The sequence below is a fragment of the Symsagittifera roscoffensis genome, chromosome 6 (genome assembly GCF_963678635.1).
Source record: "Symsagittifera roscoffensis chromosome 6, txSymRosc1.1, whole genome shotgun sequence".
NCBI classification, from domain to species: Eukaryota; Metazoa; Xenacoelomorpha; order Acoela; family Convolutidae; genus Symsagittifera; species Symsagittifera roscoffensis.
In genome coordinates, this window is record NC_087067.1 from 24,368,684 (window position 1) to 24,390,271 (window position 21,588).

The window sequence follows — 21,588 nt, forward strand, 5'->3', positions numbered from 1 at the left end:
AGAAAATTCCCAAACCATCCATATCCAACAAAACCAGGAACAGCCCGTGAATATATTAATCATCCAAATCACACTAATACGGAAGATTTTTTAGCAATCACCTTACCTTCATTTCCACAGTATACTTTGAACACCCCTAACGACACTAACGACACACGTAGTTTTGTCGATGAACAAGTTTTAATGCCTACACTTCATTGGACATCATATTATCATTTTACTAATCCCATTTGCCTACCTTTATCTAATACTCACATCGATATAGAAAGAAATCAAAATATGCTATATCGACTCACCACACCACTAACACATAGACAATTTACTTATATAGGATATAAAAAGTCACTAAAAACATACACTGCACCCCGAGCTAACGAATATACGCTAGAATATTACGATCATAACATCATCCGAGCTAACCAAGACCAATTTTTAGATGATGATCGCTTCGCTAACCCACAAATCACAGAAAAATTCTTCATCAAAACACCATATGTATTTACACTCAATATATTTGATCGCAAATTCGACCACGTCATTTCTGAAGCACTAACCGACATGCAAGCTTACGAAAGTTTTCAAGAAAGATTTCAATTATTTTCACTAACCTTTAATTTCATAGCACCACATGAACGCGATTTGCACTGCTCACACGACATTATGTTACGCACTAAACAAACCCACACATATACATATTATCGCTTCATACAAAATCATTTTGACCTACACACTCCATCAAGACAACCACACCACCGTTTTCAGTTTATTAACTCTAAATACACTTCACCATTTTTTCTTAACTTCACATATTGCATCAAAGATACTAACCTTCACGGTATTCTTCGCAATTATGATCCCATAACCCAAATGTATATTTTTTGTCCCATCACAAAGACCTTCAACGCAGAAGAATCCAGACCCTTCCTTATCCCACATGAATTTATTCAACCTATAGAAATCCCGATATTAGAATTCATCCACAACACTAAATACAATCACAAATTATATAATCTCATCCAAAACACACCTTATGAGTTTGCAGTTGGCACTGAAGAACTAAAAACCATTAAAGCACTTCAATTGCTTTGGCCACTGCTTCAAACTAAAAATATCATTCGCATACTAGCAAAACTACTAACAAATTCCGACATAATACACGACATCTTCCCCCACGGTTTTTTCCCCGACGACTAAACAGGTAAGTATAATTTACACATATTCTTCACTAATAAATTCAAATTAAAAAACTAACCATTCTTTATCCATGTCTTATTTAGATTTTTAGTCTTCATTCCACGATCATCTGCAAAATACACAAAAAAAATAAAAAATAGAAAACTTCTTCAAATTCTTCAAAACTCTACTAATATTTTACACTAGATAAATTCAATAAAATTCATACCAATGTAGTAAATTAATTTATAAATTATTTCCCTAAAAGCAGTAATTCTAATAATGATGAAAATTTGTAACTTAATTTTTCCTCAAAACTAGCAGTAAAATTGAAATTCTATGTAGTAAATTGATAAGACGAAAATGCAGTACTAACCTTTTGATATTTTCAATCACTCGCACAAGAATTCTATCCAAACTCGCACAGCTCGCCCACGAAGAATTGTTTAAATAATGAATTTCAGTTTCAAGCTTTCACACTCAACAACTCTAACACACGATAACACGTTTCAAACTTTCCTTTAACCCGGTTGGAAAGGAATTATATACTAAACAAAACTAACCAATGCAGCTTACTAAACACCACAAATCATAGAATAACAGCATGACTAAGAAAAGGAAACCAACGGTACCCAAACCGGATAAACCCAGTTTAAAACTGGATAATTTATTCTTTTGAAGACTATTATAAAGTCTAAGAAAGAAATAATAAAACACAAAAAATTCGAAAGACAAACCCATACCAAAAACAATTTGATTTTTGAAAAAAGGACGCAACCAACGAAACATAAGAAAAACCACAATAAACCCAACATAAAACGTTATCACATAACAGGACCTCTCACAGAAACCGCACGAAATCATACTCCCATTCCTGGCCTAATCCACCAGAGAGGGCGTCCTGAGCATGCTCTATAGCCGGCCTAACCCACCGCGCTACATCCACGCTGTGTGACCACACTTCTATTTTTAATAAGAGGTACTCAAGGGTGAGTAACTCTTCAAAATAACCGAACTAAAACAAAAAGCTTTTGTGAAAACAACTAACCAAAATCATATTTAAAACACCAAACTAATAAAAATTTTATAAAATGTAAATTATACCTTGCAGTATATAGATCAGCATACAACACCAAAGACGAACATCCAAAGACAAAATGACCCCACTACACTCGAAAAAGAATGGCCAACCACAATCAATATGCCGTCCACAATCACAACTCAAAGGATTTAGAGTACGACTTGACTTCGCAGAAAAGGACTTCATTGAACTAGACCAATGACCACCTCGATGTTCAAGTATACGTACAGATCCGAGTAACCAGGCATCCCCTCCACGCACAATCTCCACGCCATTCCCAGACGAGGTTGAACACAAAAGAAGTTCTCTACATGAAACAGAAAAACCTGTCATAGCAAACCATTCTGAAATCAGATTTGAGTTTGTTGAGAAAACGCAGTCGTTGTCATAAGAAGACACAACGATTGATCCTGGAACTTCTCTAACAAGAGAACCCAGAAGAAATATGATGTTCGCCAAATACCAACGTCCATCATCCACCCTTTGAATTGCAGAAAGACTATTCTAAAAAACTCTGTAAAACCCGGATGGGTGGAACCTGATCTAAACTACATTTTATGATTGGATAAATTAGATATTTTACCACTGTAAAGTATTTAATATTAACCAATCATGATCCATCTAACTAACAACCCACTTATTTGTAAGTGCTGTAATTACTTGTAATTTCAGCACCAGAGAGATTTGAATTTAACTTAGAAATTAGTTGCCTCTCCAAGAGAACTTCAGCAGCCGCAATAAACCAGTATACCCTAGATCTATTGAGCCTAGCAGAGACTAGTTAAACAACCTGAGACTAGATAGTATAAGAGTAAGATTAGGATCGGTATTAGACTAAGAAGTTGCACGAATCTATCCGGCCGAAAATAAGATAGCGTGACGAGCAGATGGTGTACCCTATCCGAAATTACTCTATGAGTTAACCACATCGGACATAACTCAAAAAGAATACATTTTTAAAAACGAAATCCAATTTAATTATTTTTTAAAAGAAACTTTCATATATATGTTTAAATTTATTTTTTTTGATCTGTTCTCTAATTGTTTCTGATCTTTATATTAAAAAAATGAGTTCTAGAGGCATTTTTTAAATTATCAAACTCGGGGAAAATGACATGTTTTAGCAGAAATCGTTAATCCTCACGATGAGTTCCATATCGGAATTTTGAATAATAACAAAAGATAACAAGACTGCTCGTATCAGGGAGAAGCCCTGAATTTTCCGACTGCCTTTTAAGGTTTATGGAGCGGTAATAACATAAATATCATTAACAAATTAAATTTGAAAAAAAATGAAAAAAAAATTCTAAATCTATGAAAATTATCCCCCCACACGCCATTTAAACTGCAAAAGAATAGATTTCGCTCCTCGTGACAAATCATTCATTGTAAATAAGCTTATTTCAACCAATTTGGAACAATTTATAAGATGGATTAAATCTCCGCTTACGCGTTAATAGCGCGAAATATATCGCGCGTTAATTGTCCCAAATTGGCCAAAATGGCAATCTTTAAACCCTCATAACATTACGAAAAATGATCACAGGTGAAATATCTTTTCAAATTTAAGCTCAGGACAACAATACCTTTTGAATGATATAAAAAAAATTCCGTCAAAAATGGCTAGTTAAAAAGTCGAAATTTGTCTGAAGAAAAAAAAACCCACCCCGAGCACAAATATTCCGTTACTTTCGTATCGAAAGTCGGAACAATGACAATGATAACTTTGCCGGACAGTATACCATGTTTATAATTCATTCTAGTGACAAATTTCGAAGAAAGTGAGGAAAATATACGGCTCGAGGAGGTTCTTTTTGAGACCGATTTTAGAAATTTTGACTGCGTATGGGTATCGATCCGGAAATGCCAAGATTTACGCTTGCACTAGACAAAAGTGGGATTTGCTGCTGGAATAAAATTTGATAGTCTTTTTCAATACGCAAATTATTTAAACGTGACGAACTATCTGCAATCGTAATTGTTCCAAATTGAGATGAGGCAAGCTAATTTGTTCTATTTAATTCAATAAACTACTCAAATTTTAACAATTTGACATTATCAGCCTAAAATTTATAGTTTGTCAATATTTCACCAAAAACAATTTATACCAAAAACGATTCGAGACTAATTAATTGGCAGTCGAAACATTCAGGGCTTTGCCTTTACACGAGCAATCTTGTTGAAACAGCCTGAAGTTTGCTGTTAAAATTTTGTCTCCACATATTACTTTTTGAGGATTAAATGAACACTTATGCATCTAAAAACATAGATATTGTCGAAAAAATAGCAGAAGAAGCTCATGTTGCATGTTTTATTTTCAAATAGTTCAAGAAAAATCGAAATTGTTGCAGATGTTTGAGCCATATGGAAATCAATTGCTTGAACATGGAGGACAAAGCTGCATAATGCATATCATTTAAATATCTGAGGTTTAGCCAAATTTTCGCCATCGGAGTTTTGTGAAATGCTGGTGATGAAATAATTGTTTATAGTTTTTTACTTCTTTATCTGCAAAAATAGAGCTGCGAAGGTAGTTTGCGATACATCAAACTGGGGGCAAGTAACATGGCTTTACCAAAAATTCTTCGTCCAGATTTCAAGATGGGTTTAATGACTTGTAATATTTTAATGGGTCTTCTTGGGGACATTAGGCTACAATTATTATCCATTGCTGAAACCAAAATTGTGACAGATTTAGTCTACCAATGAAGTTTTGCTACTACAAATTAACTTTAAAAAATTTTCAACCTTAAGGAGTTAAAAGATTGTTATGGATGATCAGAAGGAATAGAAGGACAAGCTCATATAGAAATTCATTTCATTTAATTCAAGAAAAATAGAACAAAAAAATTTAGTCAAGTGTTGCAGCAGTTGATGTTTGAGTCAAATGAAACTCAATTGCTTGAGCATGATTGAGATCATTTTGAATGCAGAAAATTTTGCACTGGATCGCTAGTACTATTGAATTAGTGCTCGTAAAAGTGTATGACAGCTGAACGACCGGAAGAAAGCATTAGTTCTTTTTGGGGCAATAGACCATATATATCAAATGCTGGAAAATGACCAGACTATTGCCTGGTTTCGAAAGACAAAAATTGGCTACTAAAATATACTTTTAGACAAGGATTTGAACGCTTAGGAAAGTAATGAGTACCATAGAAAAAAATAGAAGCCCATTCTCAGACTGCAATCTGTTTAAATTAAATAGGTAAGCAAAAATGAGTAATTGCAGGAGATGCTTGAGCACTCAGGAAATCAACCGACTGAAAACAAAAGAGTACGAAGTTGCCGAAGACACATCATATATGTTTCTGTAATTGAGCAAAATAGGCAGAACTGAACCTTTTGAATTGCTGCTGATAAATTTTAAGTCACATTCACAATCACAACCTTATGTTTAAAAGCATCTGTTTCATTGCAAAAAACACCTTTTTCAACTATTTTTTGCCAACGTCATGGTTAAGTTTTGCAAGATCAAGTTTAACATCTTTCTTTTGAAATTCGCCAAAAAATTGTTTTAAATGTTTCTCTGAAAATTTAATTGGTGGGGAAAGTGTTTTTTTTCCGACTCAAGCACTTATCGCAGTATCATTTTGGTTGCACTGAGATTGTCAGATTTTGAACTCTGTTTCTAGCCATGACAGCAATGCTTTGAAAGAAGAGCTCTCAACCAATTTTTAGCTCAATTTTTTGACAGTTTGACTAATTTCGACTGCCAGTTTGTTATCAAGTGAAAGTTCTGGACACAAAAAAGGCCTAGATTTGCAGAAAAATTACAGCTTCAAAGACAAAAATGGATCGGTTTCGAATACCATGAAATAATATGTCAAGACAGACCTTTGATGACACTCAGCCAGGGGCGGATCTAGGATTTTCTCGAGGGGGGGATTTTGAATAAAATTCAAAAAAAAATTGTCGACTTTTTTTTTAGGTCGACCAAATTGATTTTTCCAGCTCCCCAGAGCATTAAAAAGACCCTGTTTTGGTCAAATTTGCAGCGCTGCAGGCAAAATTTTGCAAAAACATGCCAAATTCCTTGTTACGCACTTTTTGGAAAATTGTGCCAAAAAAATTGCTTTAAAACTTTGCGTTTGCTTGTGTCTGCCTAATAGAATGTCGTTCGGAAAACAGCTCGACGTAAAAGAATGGAGGTGACTAGCTCGCTTCTTCTTATTTGGTTGACTCAAAATTGCAGTTTCACACTGTGGGCACAGCGCTAACGATATAGAAAGTCTAATGAGAAACTGATTTTTATAATAACAAATTTACCATGGTTCTTTTGAAATCAGCGAAGAAACTTTATTAGATGTTTTTCTGAAAACCTAATAGGTACGGAAAGTTTTTGTATTTTTCCGGCTCAAATTGATGCAGATAGGACAATTATACACAAAAGTGTGTTTTACACTCATAGGTTAAGTCAAGTTTACTAGACGATTAATTACACTAGTCAAATGCACTTAGCTGGAAAAATGAAAAACACTTAGCGCATTTTGAATTTGATTGCACTGAGGTTATCAGATTTTGAATTCGATTTCCAGTCATGACAAGAATTTCTTGCGAGGATAGGAAAAGTTTTGGCTTTTCCAGAGAAATTTGAGCAATGCAAGGAGATACTATTTTTTTCTCGTCGTTTATATTGGGATAAAATTTGAAATGTAATTAATCAATTATTTCTTTGTTTTTGAGCTCTGACTTCCAATCTTCAAGATTTTGTCTATATTCTAATGGTTTTTTTTACATCACTCAAGCTAATATCCGAAAAAAGTTAATATGATCACAAAAATGTTCTTTGAAAGGTTAACATATATATTGTGCTTTGCTTTTGAAAAAAAATGAAAAAAAAAGTCGAAAAAAATTCAATGATATTTTTATCGTTCTGCCCAAACAGCTGAAAAAATCCATGTGCGGGCATTGGTACGTGTGTCTGCCTTATAGCATGTTGTTCGGTTAAGATCACGTAAAAAAAAAGAGAGTTGATAACTATTTGAAAGTTCGAAATTGAAACTAATTTTTCTAATAGCAAATCGTGATTTTTCACAATTGCAAAAATGGTTTGTCTGAATGAATGATCAAAAAAGCCTGTATTGCATAAGAGTATGCTCAAATACTTATTGCTGCCCTTTTTTTGTCAATGCAGCAAGACAAGTTATTCACAAGTATTCAAGTATTCACAAGTTTAACATTGTTATGTTTTAAAAATTTAACTGGTACGCGAAGTTTCTGTTTTTTTTTCGATTCAAGCTGCTGCAGATACGACCAAAGTACAACAGCGTTTAGTTTCACACTCATGGTTAGCACAATCTCACTAGAAAGTTTCTAGTCAGATCCATTTTTTTTTAAAAACCAAAAGGCGCGGTGTTTGTTTGATTGCACTGAGATTGTTGGCCATAACAGCAATACTTTGCAAAGACCAGCTCTCACTTGATGTCTAGCTGAAGTTTACGGCAGTTTGACTATTTTCTCGTGCCAGTTAGTTTCGAGTGAAAAGTCTAGACGCAAAAATAGGAGCTGAAAAAATGTTTGATCAGTATGTTTCGTGTCTTTGATAGAGTTGAATCAATTTTTCAATGATCTGTTCAACGGTCTGCCCATCCAGCTAAAACAAAATCAATTTGCACGCATTAATGTGTGCAAAAACTTTTTTCAAATGCGTTTCCTTATGTCTGCCTAATAACATATGGTTCGGTTAGCGTCTCAATGACTCGCTCGCTTCTTTGCATTTTGTCGACTCAAGTTTGCAGTTTTACACTGCGGTCACGTCGCCACCCGCATCCAGTTTCAAGTGTTAATAATCGATTACATTACTATTTTAGTACCAGTCTTACTAAAATTGAAAAACAATGGATTTTAGTCAATTAAAATATGATTATAATCACTCTTTTTAAAACCAAATTATAATCACTTATAATCCATTATAATCGATTATAATCGATTATTTATTCGTCTATTTTTCGATACAATTATAGTTGATTATAATTGAGTCCATTATTTTTATTCAAATTTCTGATTCTTTAGTTTTACACAAAAATCCATTATAATCGATTATAATTGATTATATTCCCCTTTTGTTTGTCCATTTTAACTTCGAAGGTGCATGTAAATTGCTTATGTTTTTTGTGTTCTTGTAGACGTTGGTTCCTATGAAAAAATGAGAAAAATATTTTAAAAGTTTTTCAAGTATTTCAAATTTATAAGTTTTTTTTCAATTCTTCCCCATTAGAGTTGTCTTATGATGCATATTTTTTAAACACCAAAATATCAGCAAATTGATTTAGTTTCATGATTGATTCGGAAGATTTATTTTTCATTTACCGCGGGAATTTTTCCACTCATATGAAAGGATCTCTATGAAACTTTTGTTTCATGGTAAAACTTTGTGTTCAGATGAACCAAAATGTTCAAGAGATCTCTTTTTTAGAGATTTTTTTATTTTCACAAAAATAATAACCCATAAGTCATTATTCAGATATAAATTTGAATTGACAAAACTTTGGCAAAATAAGAGATTATTATCGATTAAAATCAATTTGAATCGATTATAATTGATTCTAAGGGTTTTTCTAAGAACTATAATCAATTATATTCGATTATAAGATATTATAATTTCTTGGAAAATATCACGATTATAATCAATTATAAATCCTTTAAACACCTAATTTTGGTAATTATTATCAAATATAATTGTCAAAAATCATCATAATAATCCGTTATAATCGATTAGTTACGCCTAAACTTGGATGCGGGCAGCTATATAAAAAATCAACAATGAAACAGATTTTTTTAATAACAAATGAATGATTTTTCAATTTTCTTTTTCGTCTGAATAAACCCCCAAAAAAACAATTATCGCATGATAATTTGCTCATACGCTTATTAATGCGCCCTTCTTCGCCAATGCAGCAAAACAAGCAGAGGTCTCATATTTGTTCTAAACTGCTGGATAGATCAATAAGTCACCAGATTTTAGAAATGAGGGCTATTATATAAATCAGTATTTTACTGATGATTTTTTCTTCTGCCAATGAATGTATTTCTATCGGAAAAACAAATTAATTCTGTCTGTCTATCAAAATTTTTCGCCGAAAATCATACTGAGAATGCAGAAACTTGATGCAGAGATGATTGATAAAGATCATTACAAACAATTTTTTTATCGTATATATTATCTTTTCGTTTTCGTATATTTTTATCGTATATTTTATCTTTTTGTTTGCTATCTAGGATATATTGGAAACATGCGTAAATAGATTTTTTCTATTTGCTGTATTTTCAGAACTTCGGGAAGTACTTTGAAAAAAAGTACCGCTATTTGACAGCCAAACACGTGGAACAACACACAGAGTGGGAACTTATGTGTGCCACCCAAACAGCCACGTGACGCATTGATTGATTTCAATACTATGACATCAAAACAGATATAGTATTCATGACGCCGTTTCAAAGATGACATTTAAGGAAAAAAAGTTTATTTCACATTTTTAAATGATGCTCCCAATTTGCAACTATATGTCGGACCATTCATGGAAATTCTTTTATTTCATAATAGTTTTCATACTTTTTTGGCTTTATGCAATCGAATTTGGTGCAGCTTATGATTTCCTTTGTTGGTAAATCCCACCAGGGGAAATTTATCTAAGACAGGGACTTTAAAAAACTTACTTCTATTAAGTTGACCAAAATATCTTTTGAGCTCTTCTGAAACGCCAAAAAGACAATTTAGGTAATACTTTATGCTATTATTTTTTATCTGACAAGCAAGTTTTGCAGAATTGGGCACTGAATGCTTGGCATTGCACCCCTCATATCTGGATTATGTTGGCGCATGAGAAATTCTTAGGGTTTTTTGGTCAAACAAAACTGGGTGTCCTAAAATGATGCCAAAATCTTACGATTCTCTGGTTAGTGAGCGTGTCAAAGCGCAAAACCCGTTCTTTTTCTTAGACTTAATTGTGGTGTTGAATCCTTTGGAAGATATCGTAAAAGTTTTTCATTTCATAAGATGGTTTGTTATTGTAATCAATCAACCCATCATGGTGATATTAATGAAGAAATGTGCGACATCGACTAGTGGAAGGGAATTCAACAGAACTACACTTCAACTTTGTGTTCAAGAGAAGACCTAAATACTACGAATACACAGGTAAAGACACCCCTCAACAATACATAAAGAACAATACGTAAGAAGAGACCCTCCCGGATTGAAATCCCTTTCCGCTCTTTCTTCCACTTAAGAGGCACTAAGCCTGGAGTTTTGATGTGGAAAGTGTTGAGAAAAAGTGGGTGAATGTTGAGAAACTCCATCTTTCACAAGCATCATTTTTATGATGTAACGAGTGGTTTAACAAGGCTGCGTTTGCAATACTTTAACAGATTGAACTATTTGTCAATTTTCATAACGATTTGACATTGGAGCTGCAGCTTTGATTATAACTATTTTCATTGGTGATGTTAATTGAGTTGCTAACTTGTGTGTCTAGTTTTGTACCCGATGAGTCTGATCGCATTCATGGCCATCTTCGCCTTCACTCTGCCCAATGGGAGTGGGGAGAAGGTGACCTTCTCAGTGACAATACTCCTCTCTCTAGTCTTCAACCTCTCCTCCATCGGCGACTTCTTCCCAAGCAACGGAGACTACTTCCCCATCGTGGGAAGTGTGTTCCTTCTATGGATATTTCTAGTCGCCATCTCCATCATCCAGAGCACCTTCATCCTCTGGATCTACTCGGCCCCTGAAAATCCAGCTCCTGTTCCAGACGTATAGTTTATGTATATTTTTTTGTAAAATCAGAATTGAAATAGTTTTTTCGCTGGGGTGAGAAGTGACACAGGTGTCGACCTCTCAGTTGGAAGGTCGGTGCTTCGCTGCACATCATGATCCGTGCTCGTTATTTGATGGTGAGGTAACATTACCTGACCCAACAAATATCAAAAAATGCATACATCTATGAATAAGGGCACGACCGTGGTTCTCCGCAGAGCCGAACAACTCGTACGTTTTTTGTTTTCTTTGAGAATGAGTTATTGCAACCTCAAGATTTTTCATTACAATACTTTTATCCAAAGAAAAATAAAAAATACATATTGAGTGCTTAGCACACATTGCAAAACACAACCAGGATAGACGGTTACTATGCAAGTAGCACAGATTGTTTCGAACCTAGTCTTAAATAATACAAATTTTTTGTTACAAATTTACGGTAGTTTTTTTTCTGCGTGGTGTGATAAAAATTTTTTTGGAGTTTTTTGAAATTGAAGTTTTAATTTCCAAAATGGTGCAAAAACACTCAAAAAAACACTCAAAAGTTTAGTCGAGTAAAATTGGACGAAAAATCAAAAATTTCAAACCGGGTTTTCTCGACAGCGGGAAAAATTTTTGAAAAGAACTTTAAAATGATATATCACTCAACTCTTTCCAATGATTATTTGTGGTTGCTGATTTTGCGTGGAACACAAGGAAAAAGAAAAAACTAAAACAGATCACAGTACAAAATTTTTCCCCATTTTCAAATTGTTGGCACGAACACAAGAATACTCAAATGCAAGCAATTTTGAGTGTTTTGAATCATCTGGCTGCCCTTTAGGGTTTATGAAAAAGCTTTTTAGCAAATAAATTTTTATAAAATTTTGGAAAATGAAAAACCCTTCCCTGCACACATACAGATATACACACACCCGAGTGCGAGCACTATGCACATTTCAAAGTGTTACATTTTGCATTTTGGTTTTTTTCTTTTTATTTTCCCCGCGAAATCAGGTACCAGAAATAATCATCGGACTGCGTTGAGTGATATATCATATTGAAGCCCTTTCAGTTGTGATTCGGACGGCATTAAAAAATTTCAAAATTTTATTCACAGTGTTGAGAAAAACCTGTTGAAATTTTTGATGTTTGGTCTAATTTCGAGGTAAATAGTAAGGTAGTTAGTCATTGCAATAGCTTATTTAAGCTTAATTTAAGCAGTTAGGACTTAGTTTTACTCAAGAAAAGATAGTTTTCGGAGTTTTTAGCGCAATTTTGGAAAACAAAAACCTTGTTTTTCGTTTTTCTATTCAATTTTCTTAAAAAACGGTTTTCGAATTGACCTATTTTACTATGATTCTGAAACATGCTTAAATTTTTTTTCTGTACAATTTTTTTAATCACAACATGCTGAAAAAAAACAAATACAGCCAAAAAATACTCTAGAGATCCCGCCAAAAAAAACCAAAAAAAACCATTAAAAATGTAGATGATTTATAACTTAAGTTGTTATATAGATTTCCGTGAAACTTTCCATTTCAAATCTCAATTAGCCGTGATACATAAACTTTGTTCCGACTACCAAAAAATAGAGAAAGTTGGGATTCTGGTCTTTTCCCGCAAAATAAGGTACCCTATGATACCGCATGATAAGAAACGCCTGGAAAAAAAATGTACCACAAATTTTCAAATGATGTAAAACATCTGGAATTAATTTTGTTTTCAGTAATCTGGATCAAAACTGGATAATTTTAAGACAGATTTGGTTTAAAAAAATAGTTTTTACGGCCAAAATTTACTTTTTTTTGCTCCCTGATAACTCAATCATGAAAAATTTATACCCTGAAAAATAAGAAACCAATTAGCTCGTTCTCACCAATTTTTCTCAAAATGCTACCAAACTGATTCCAAACGAGATTTCCTCGAAGTACCAAAATCAGACGGATAAAATTCATACGTGGTTGAAAAAAAAATATTATAATGTGTTTTTGTACATTGTTGATGAACCTTCAACCTGTTGATTTAGACATACAAGAATAGCTGTTCTTGATTGTTTTGTGTTGTTTCAGATTTTGCGCAATTTTTTCATGCACAAAGCGATGAAGTTGAGCTCGTTGTCTAGTGAGAAGCGAGTAGTAAAGAGAATAGAGAGGCTCCACAGGTCGAGTCAGGTCATGTCAGACAGACTCATGAGACACTCCTCCAATCTTAGACACGATCACGTGATCAAAGCAACTGCCACAACAAGCGGTCAGTCAATGTTTTTGTATAGTTAGTGCAGTATGTTGGCAATATCGATAAACTTGAGCAAAGCATTTGGCCAAAAAACTGTGTTATTAAGTTTATTAGATTTTTTGACGCTGTTTTTTTTATGTCAGTTGAGTGAAAAATTGATTTTAGAAGTGAAACTGAGCAGTTTTAGGTTAATTAACTTCATTCAAATTTGTTGACCCAAAATTATGTTGCTGGAGTTAGCTATAGAATCAATACCAAAAAGTTGAAACAACCAAAAAAAAAGTTATCTGCTAAACTTCTACAATTTTTTTGAATACATTATAAACATTTCAGGCAGCCTTGACACCTAAATTCTGCCTGAAAATCTAGATTTTTCAAGCGAAAGTATTTCTGAATAGTTTTATTTGTTTTTTTTTGTAAATTGGTTCTGTATTTTCTAACTTTTTGCAGCTCTCTCTATAGAGCTGCAAAAAAGCTAGGATAATTAGAATTAACAGAAAAGTTCAATTAACTATTTCATAAAAATGTTTTATTCATTGCATAGATTTTTAAGCAGTGTCGCCTAGTAACCTTTTGGCTAAGGTTCGCCTAAAGACTTACATTAGCATGCAACAATTGTGTAAAACAGACAGATTGGCTCTTTTTACAAAACTTTGTCTAGACTTTTTAGTACTAAGTAATGTATATTGTATTGTATTCTATTTTTGGCAGAAAGCAAAACTTGCTTTGCTCGCAAAATTCAATTCTTTCTTTGAGTGGCATTTTAACTTGCAAACTGATGTATGAATCCGACAAAAAATCGACAGCATCAATTTGCAATTGTTTGAAGGAGGTGGAAAAATGAATAAAAATTTTGATCCTTGGATCTACTTAACAATCTCCCCCTAACTTCATCAATTTTTTCAAAGCGAACACTACTCTATAGACCTGAAAAGGCAGTTGAAACATTCAGGGCTTCACTCTGATACGAGCAGTTTTGTTTGGTTTGAAAGTTCATGAAAAAATTGTTCCATTTTACCAAAAACTCCAACAAGACTGCTCTTATCAAGGCAAAGCCCTGAATGTTCCGATTGCTTCTCAAGGTCTATGGAGCAGTGTTTGCTTTTACAATTTTGATGGAATTTTCAAAAAAAAGAAAAAGTTACCCCCACACGCCATATGGATTACAAGTGATGAATGTCACTCTAGTGACGTAGAATTTATGACAAACAATCTGATTCAATCAATTTGGAACAGTTTCTAAAACGGATTAAATCACCAATTACGCGTTAACAGCGCGAAAAAATATTTGGCGTTAACTGTCCCATATTGTCCAAATTGGGCTAAATTGGCAATCTTTAGACCACCATAACTTTACGAAAAATAATCACCAGTAAATTATTCTTTTTAATTTGAGCTCAGGGCAAGAATAATATTTGAATGACTCAAATTTAGTTCCGTCACACAATCGCTAATTAAAAAGTTGAAATTTGTCTTGAGAAAAAAGCCTCAAATAACAGTCGAACAACAGAGGCTATGATATTGAAGATGAACAATTATCTCAAATCAGTGTATCGGAAAAGTTAGGTAACTTTGACTTTAAGGGAGTTTTATATGAATGGGGAATCGATATGATTAAGGTTTAAAAAATTAACGCGCCTAATGCTAAAAAAAACTACAGGAAACAAAACTACTCGTGTTAAGGCAAAGCCCTGAATGTTCAGACTGCCTTTTAAGGTGTATGGAGCAGTAATAACATGAAAAATTAAAGGTAACAAAACAATAACAAAAATAGTTTTTTGAAAGTCATCCCCCCACACACCATGAAAAGTACAAAGTCAAAAGCTCCTAGTAACAAATCAATCATGGCAAATAAGCTTCCTTCATCCAATTTGAAACGATTTCTAAGGCGGATTAAATCACCGCTTACGCGTCAATAGCGCGAAATAAACCGCGCATTAATTGTCCCAAATTGTTGGCCAAAATAGCAATCTTCAAACCCCCATAACTTTACAAAAAAAGATCACAGGTGAATTATCTTTTCAAATTTAAGCTCAAGACAACAATACCTTTTGAATAATCTAAATTCCGTCAAAAAATGTTAGTTAAAAAGTCAACATTTTCTGACGAAAAAAAAAACACCCCAAGCACAAATATTCAGTTACTATCGTCACGAAAATCGTCACGAAAATCGGAAGTAGTTTATTTTGGTTTAGTAGATTAGTAGGGGTAGAGTTACAAACGATTCATTAATTTTTAAGCGTCTGCTCATATGTGACTGAACCGCAATAAATGATTTTTGTTCTCTGATAATTATGTTGGACAATGCTCTAACCAGTGGCGTGCTCCGAAATTTTTCAAGGGGGGAGCTATTTTTGGTAAAAAAATTTATAAAACTTGTCGAACGTTTTTTAGGGCGACCAATTTGATTTTCCGAGCTCTCTGAAAATACTAGAAGGATCCTATTTTTTTCTGCGCCGAAGGAAATTTTTTGAGAAAAAACAGACTAAAATGACGTTTGAGTGAAAGGAAGAGGAAATTTGAGTGAAAGAATTTATTAGTCATATATTAGCCTACTCTGCTACTAATGGCTTATATATGGCTAATAAAGTTTTGAAAGATTTTCATTCAATGGCTGTCTAGAATTTGCGGGTAGCGGCCGGGGTATCAAGAGCTCAAGAAGTAAAACTGCAGCGGCGGCAGCCGAAATCAAGAAATCATTCGTTTTCAGTTTTATAGAGTGTATGCGTGACCTAAAACTTTATGCGTTCCTCTACGCTTTTACATTTTATTCGACCCATGTAAGAGAAAAACATAGATAGCCGGTTACTCTGCAAGTAGCCCAGAATATTCCGACCATAGTCTTTAGAAATTTACGGCTTAGAAAGTTTTTTTTCCAAATAATCGTAGTTTTTTCTGCTTGGTGTGATAAAGGATCTGATGTAAAAATATATTTAAGGCATATTAGACAGTCATAATAATATAGGTAAATTTGACAAAATTTTTGTAGAAAAATAAGAGAAAAACTTTTTTTTTCAAAAATTTTTGCAGAAAGTTTTTGATTTTTTAAAATTTTTGGTTCCCAGAACGAAGCTAAATATTAAAAATGAAGCTTACATGCTTAAAATTAAGTTTAAAGATCATAAATTAGGTTTAATTCAGCTTGTACGCCTGCTGGCTTGCTTTATTCGCTCGACATTGGTTTTTCGCTCGACACAAGGTTTTTCTCGACACTGGGAAAAATTTTTGAAAATTTTTTAATATGATGTATCACTCAACCCACTCCTATCATTATTTGTGGTACCTGATGGTGCTTGGAAAATAAAAAGCTAAAAGAAACTAAAACACACCCGAATACAAAGTTCCTCCCCATTTTCAATGGTCGTAACAACAAATAAATTATCAAACAGTTTTTGAAAACTTTTGAAACAGTTTTTTTTCTATCACAGACAGGATGCGATGCTCGTAGCGACCATATACTGGTAATTTGCGTGGAGTACAGGGGATTATTTATTAGATCAAAATTTAGACGAGATCAATTGAACATCCTCCTCCATAATTAAACCCCCGAAGTTAGGATCTTCATCCTCGTTGTTAACGCAGATTAAAATTGTGTAAAATTGCTGGTTAATGTGTAAAAAAAATAAAATTTGATTGGCTAAAATTCGCAATTCGAGCATAAGATATTCTCCCCCAAAAAATTTTAATTTTCGGCAAGAATTTTAACTTGGACCAATTTCCGAGAAATTGCAAAAAAAAACTGCTGAACAATAAGAACAGAAAAAAACTTTTATATGATTTTCAATTTTTTAAACGTTTGAAGTTCAAATGATATTTTTTACTGTTTGTTATTTCAGACTCGAAGCCTCTTAGAATGAACCACAACAACGATGAGCGCACATGGCAGATAAACAAGTCGGCCGACATTGGGCTAGTATTGGCCAATCAGATGGAGGCGAGCATGTGTGACCTTGTGGCCTTCATCCGAACGGGTGACGTCAGAGGGGCTATCAGACTGGAGTGGCAGATTGTGGGCAACATTGTCGACAGAATTGTGTTCGCAATCTACACTGTTACTGTAATAGGCATTGCTTACTACTTGGTAAGTTACCAGCTAATATCTGCAGCATCTTACGTATACGAAGTTGTGCAGCTTTCTAATTCGATGAAAACATGCAGACGATAAAAGCTACAAGACGGTTAGTCTACATACAGAGACGGTAAAACATTTGTATACCGGTTTCGCTATTTTGTGTTAAAAATTTTGTACCAATTGAATTTGATTTAGGGGCTAGGGTTGACAAAAAATGTTGGTCGTTCAATTCTGATTGAGACAACTTTGTGTTGTGTGCTTTGCTTTATATATTTGTGTTTTGCCCTGAAACACAAAAACCACTGGTGTTCTCAGATGAGAAAACCCATAGGCTAAACGGCAGCGAAATTGCAGCAACAAACTACGTATTGAGATATGTCAAGTCAGTTAATCTGTTGAATTTCACACAGTATTATAACAAAAAATAGTCATTTTTTATACAAGGTTATGAAGCCTTTTTTTTCGAAAATTCAAAAGTTTTGCAATAGTTGGCTTGTTTTATGGACTCATGTATTATCTAAAATCAAACAACAAAAACGCAAGCATCACAAAAAGTCTTGATTGTGATTTTTGATTTTTTTAAGGAAACGTTTTCGGAAAATTAGTCTTATTTCGTCCGATTTGAGGGCAAGCAAGTTGTGAAACAATTAATCGTTTGCCATAAAATTGGTTCAATAATCAGCCAAAACGCCTTCGTTTTGTTTGTTTTGCTTTTTGTTAAGTCCACGGTTTAGATCAGACCCGTCTCCTTGTCATTCACTGGGTATTTTAACCTTCCGTTATTTTTTCAGATCTACTCCTCCATCAGCCACGCCTACTATGCCAACCCGGAAACAGACGAGAGATGTCGTCAAGATGATGCCATCTATCAATAACTGAAGTTACTATCGTAAAGATAATCCAGTTAAGTTATAATTATTATTGAGTTTATTAATTTTACTTTAATTGAAAATATATTATGAGCTGTTTTTTTTTGAAATTCAAAAACAAACACACGCAGTTATATCTTTTTTTGTTTTAACGTTCATGCGCGTGGAATATTGAAAAATTGATCAATATGTTTGAGTAGACTAATTGATTCGTTAAATTTGATGAAAAACAGATAAAGCAAATAAATAGCAAAAATAACCTAAATTTTATCTGGCTCTGAGCTGCTGAGCGAAAAAGAGGCTGTGGATATCATTTAGCAGAACTTCGTAGTTATGTTGCAAAACTTATAAATTTGGTAAATTTAACTTTTCTAATTAAATTTTTTCTAGCCTCTTATTTCAGTTTCTTGTGTCGATCTTCTCGCTGAACGACTTTTTTTTTCAAACAAACAGAGGAACGTTTCAATCCGTTGATTCAAATCGTTCGCAGTTCATCAATCTAAGTTGAGGAAAAATTTGCTCAATTTTCTCAACGCAGCTCAAATATGTTTCAAGCTTGCTCGACTGATTTAGGGTCTCGAAACTGTCCAAATGAAAAATCGAGTTTCTTGAGCTCATGAGAGTAGGCACTTGGGCACTTGGTACCTCAATACCTAAAAGTAACCTCATAACGAGCCTAAACTGTGTTCTGGATACAATCACCGTTTCAAGCCTGTAGAACTCTGGAACCCGGGTCGCGGTGCTCGATTTATGTTTCGTCTTTCTCGACTAAACAGGCTGTTTGTTTCAACCGTCTCAACCAATTTTCGGTATATTTCAATTTTTTGACCAAATTTTGGTATGTTTCAATTTTCTTGATCAAAATTTGGAGTGTTTTGACTGTCTCGACCCAAAAAAAAGGTTCGAATTTTTTCGACCCAGTTCAGATAAGTTTCGACTTCTCGGACAAAATTCGTTCTTCGATATGTTTTGTCCTTCTCGACAGTCTCGACCGTCTTTTTTAAAAACTTTATTTGTTCAACTCCGCATAGATATGCTTTGACTTTCTCGACCGAAATGTGTTTGGTTCGAACGTCTCGACCAACAACAAAAATTTCCAAAACTTATTTGATTCATCTCAGATTCGTTTCAACCGGCGTAGCCAACAAACTAGCAACAAACTAGTAAGTCGGTAAACGCAACTCAAACAATTATCGGCCAGCTCAGTATGATCCAAAAAGTTAAAAGTTTTGAAATTTTAGGGTATGCTTGAGCTATGTTTTGACTTCATGACCAAATATAGGTACGTTTTGACTGTGCTTGACCTATGTTTTGTTTTTCCTAACCTTCTCGCATATCAAATAGCTTATGTAAATTGGCATAAAAAATTATAATGTATGGTTTATAATGATTGTTTCCAGGTGCGGATTTAGCAGGGGGCGGTGGGGGGTTGCGGACGCCCTCCCCTCTTCAGGGATTCGACCCCCTGCCGACCCAAAGGGTCCCCCCTTTGATACTTTTTCAGAAATCCATTTTTGGCCGACCGGCCCTAAAATTTTTCTAAAGGCGCCTTGGGCGCCAATATATACTAACTTTGAGGGGGAGCGCGCGCCAAAAAAAAACGCGATTTTTTTGTCAAAATTTTTCAAAAGTGCCCCAAAACGGCTTTTTTGACTGTTTTTTCAAAATTTTCCCTGCGGCGCAAAAAATTTTGCCAAAATAGGGGCAAAACCGTGCTTTGGGGGAGCTCGAAAAATGAATTTGGTCGACCTAAAAAAAAAAAGGTCGTCAAAATTTTGGAAAGTTTTTTGAAAATCCGCCCCCCCCCCTCGAGAAAATCCTAGATCCGCCCCTGATTGTTTGTTATTATACTTGAGCTGAAAACAAGCTATAGGAATAAATAAGAAGCAAAATTTCTGCAACAAAACCCGTTTTTTTTTAAATCGAACCTTCCTATTTTATTTTGATTCTCTTATGAAAACGTGACTGAAACTGTTGATTTGAAAACTGATATTTGGTAAAAATTACTTTTAATCTTTTTTTACCCTTAGATCTCGAAAACTTAATTGGTTCCTTCTGAACCTTCTAGTTTTGCGGTCAACAATGCTTCTCAATTGATTATTGCAGGTTGCAACTTTCTCACGGAGGTCTTTTTTTGCTCAATTTTGTGCATATTATGTTACAAACGGCAAACTGCGCTTACCACGTGCGGCGGATTCTGCTTATAAAATGTGGTTTCCATGAAAGCACAATCGGCTACACACATAAACAAACAATTTTAACGCTTTTACAAAGTGTTCTGGGCACATCTTATTTTTTCCCTATTCCGCAAGCTTTGATGTTTTTGGGAGGTTTAGAGCAAGATGTTTCAGCCATTTTTGTGAATTTCGCAACACCAGAAGTCGAAGAAAAATAATTTCATTGCCGATTCCAACACAACGTCGTTTTGAACCTTTTGCGGATTTCGATTACAAACTGTTGCAATCAGCTTCAAAAATTACACAGTTGGCGTCGAAAAATTAAGTTTGAACAAAATTAGACAAGACTGCTCGTATCAGGGCGAAGCCCTGAATGTCTGACTGCCTTTGAAGTTTTATGGAGCAGTAATAACATAAATAATTTAAATGTAATAAAAAAAATGAAATTTTTTTTTCTGAAAGTTGATTTTAAAAAAAAAATTATATCCCCACACGTCATAATGAGTACTAAGTGATAGATTTTGTTCCTATTAACAAATTAATTATGGCATATAAGCTTCCTCGAACCAATTTGGAACGATTTCTAAGACGGATTAAATCTCGCTTACGCGTTAATAGCGCGAAATATATCGCGCGTTAATTGTCCCAAATTGGCCAAAAAGGCAATCTTTAAACCCCCATAACTTTACGAAAAATAATCACAGGTGAAATATCATTTCAAATTTAAGCTCAGGGCAACAATACCTTTTGAATGATATAAAAAATTCCGTCAAAATGGCTAGTTAAAAAGTCGAAATTTGTCTGAAGAAAAAAAACCCACCCGAGCACTAATATTCCGTTACTTTCGTATCGAACGTCGAAACAATAAATAGAGTTGGGACTATACTTTGTTTCGGACATAAATATGGAAAAAGTTAGATTCTGTACAATTCTGTACAAAAAAAAGTATTTATGCAGGGTATATACTTAGATCGAGCTCACAGCACAAACCAAGTTTTCACATCTAAACTTTAATCAAAAATTACTCTATGTTATGCTCGCAGTTTCAAAAATAATAATTTCAAAAACATAAATTATGATCTCGACCAGGGTATACATGCAACATGTAAGCCTCAGAAAAAAGATCGCTCAATTTAATGTTCAAATAGTAAAGTTTCAAAACTTGGCATTGAACCAGAGTTCGACAGCTCCTGATCCATCTGGAAAATAATGTTGTTCTCTACAGGAATTAATGATGAACT

At 34.1% G+C, this 21,588-nt stretch overlaps 1 protein-coding gene across 1 annotated transcript in view; it reads left to right on the top strand.

Annotated features, from left to right (window-relative positions):
• LOC134848019 (neuronal acetylcholine receptor subunit alpha-6-like) overlaps positions 1–18,188 on the top strand; it is a gene marked incomplete in the record, with an annotated part of 35,180 nt that extends 16,992 nt beyond the window's left edge. The window contains 6 exon segments of the mRNA XM_063865349.1: positions 9,528–9,628; positions 10,303–10,394; positions 10,732–11,009; positions 13,064–13,244; positions 17,066–17,310; positions 18,093–18,188. Of these exon segments, the coding sequence (XP_063721419.1) occupies positions 9,528–9,628; positions 10,303–10,394; positions 10,732–11,009; positions 13,064–13,244; positions 17,066–17,310; positions 18,093–18,176 (981 nt within the window).
• Positions 18,189–21,588: the final 3,400 nt, after the last annotated feature.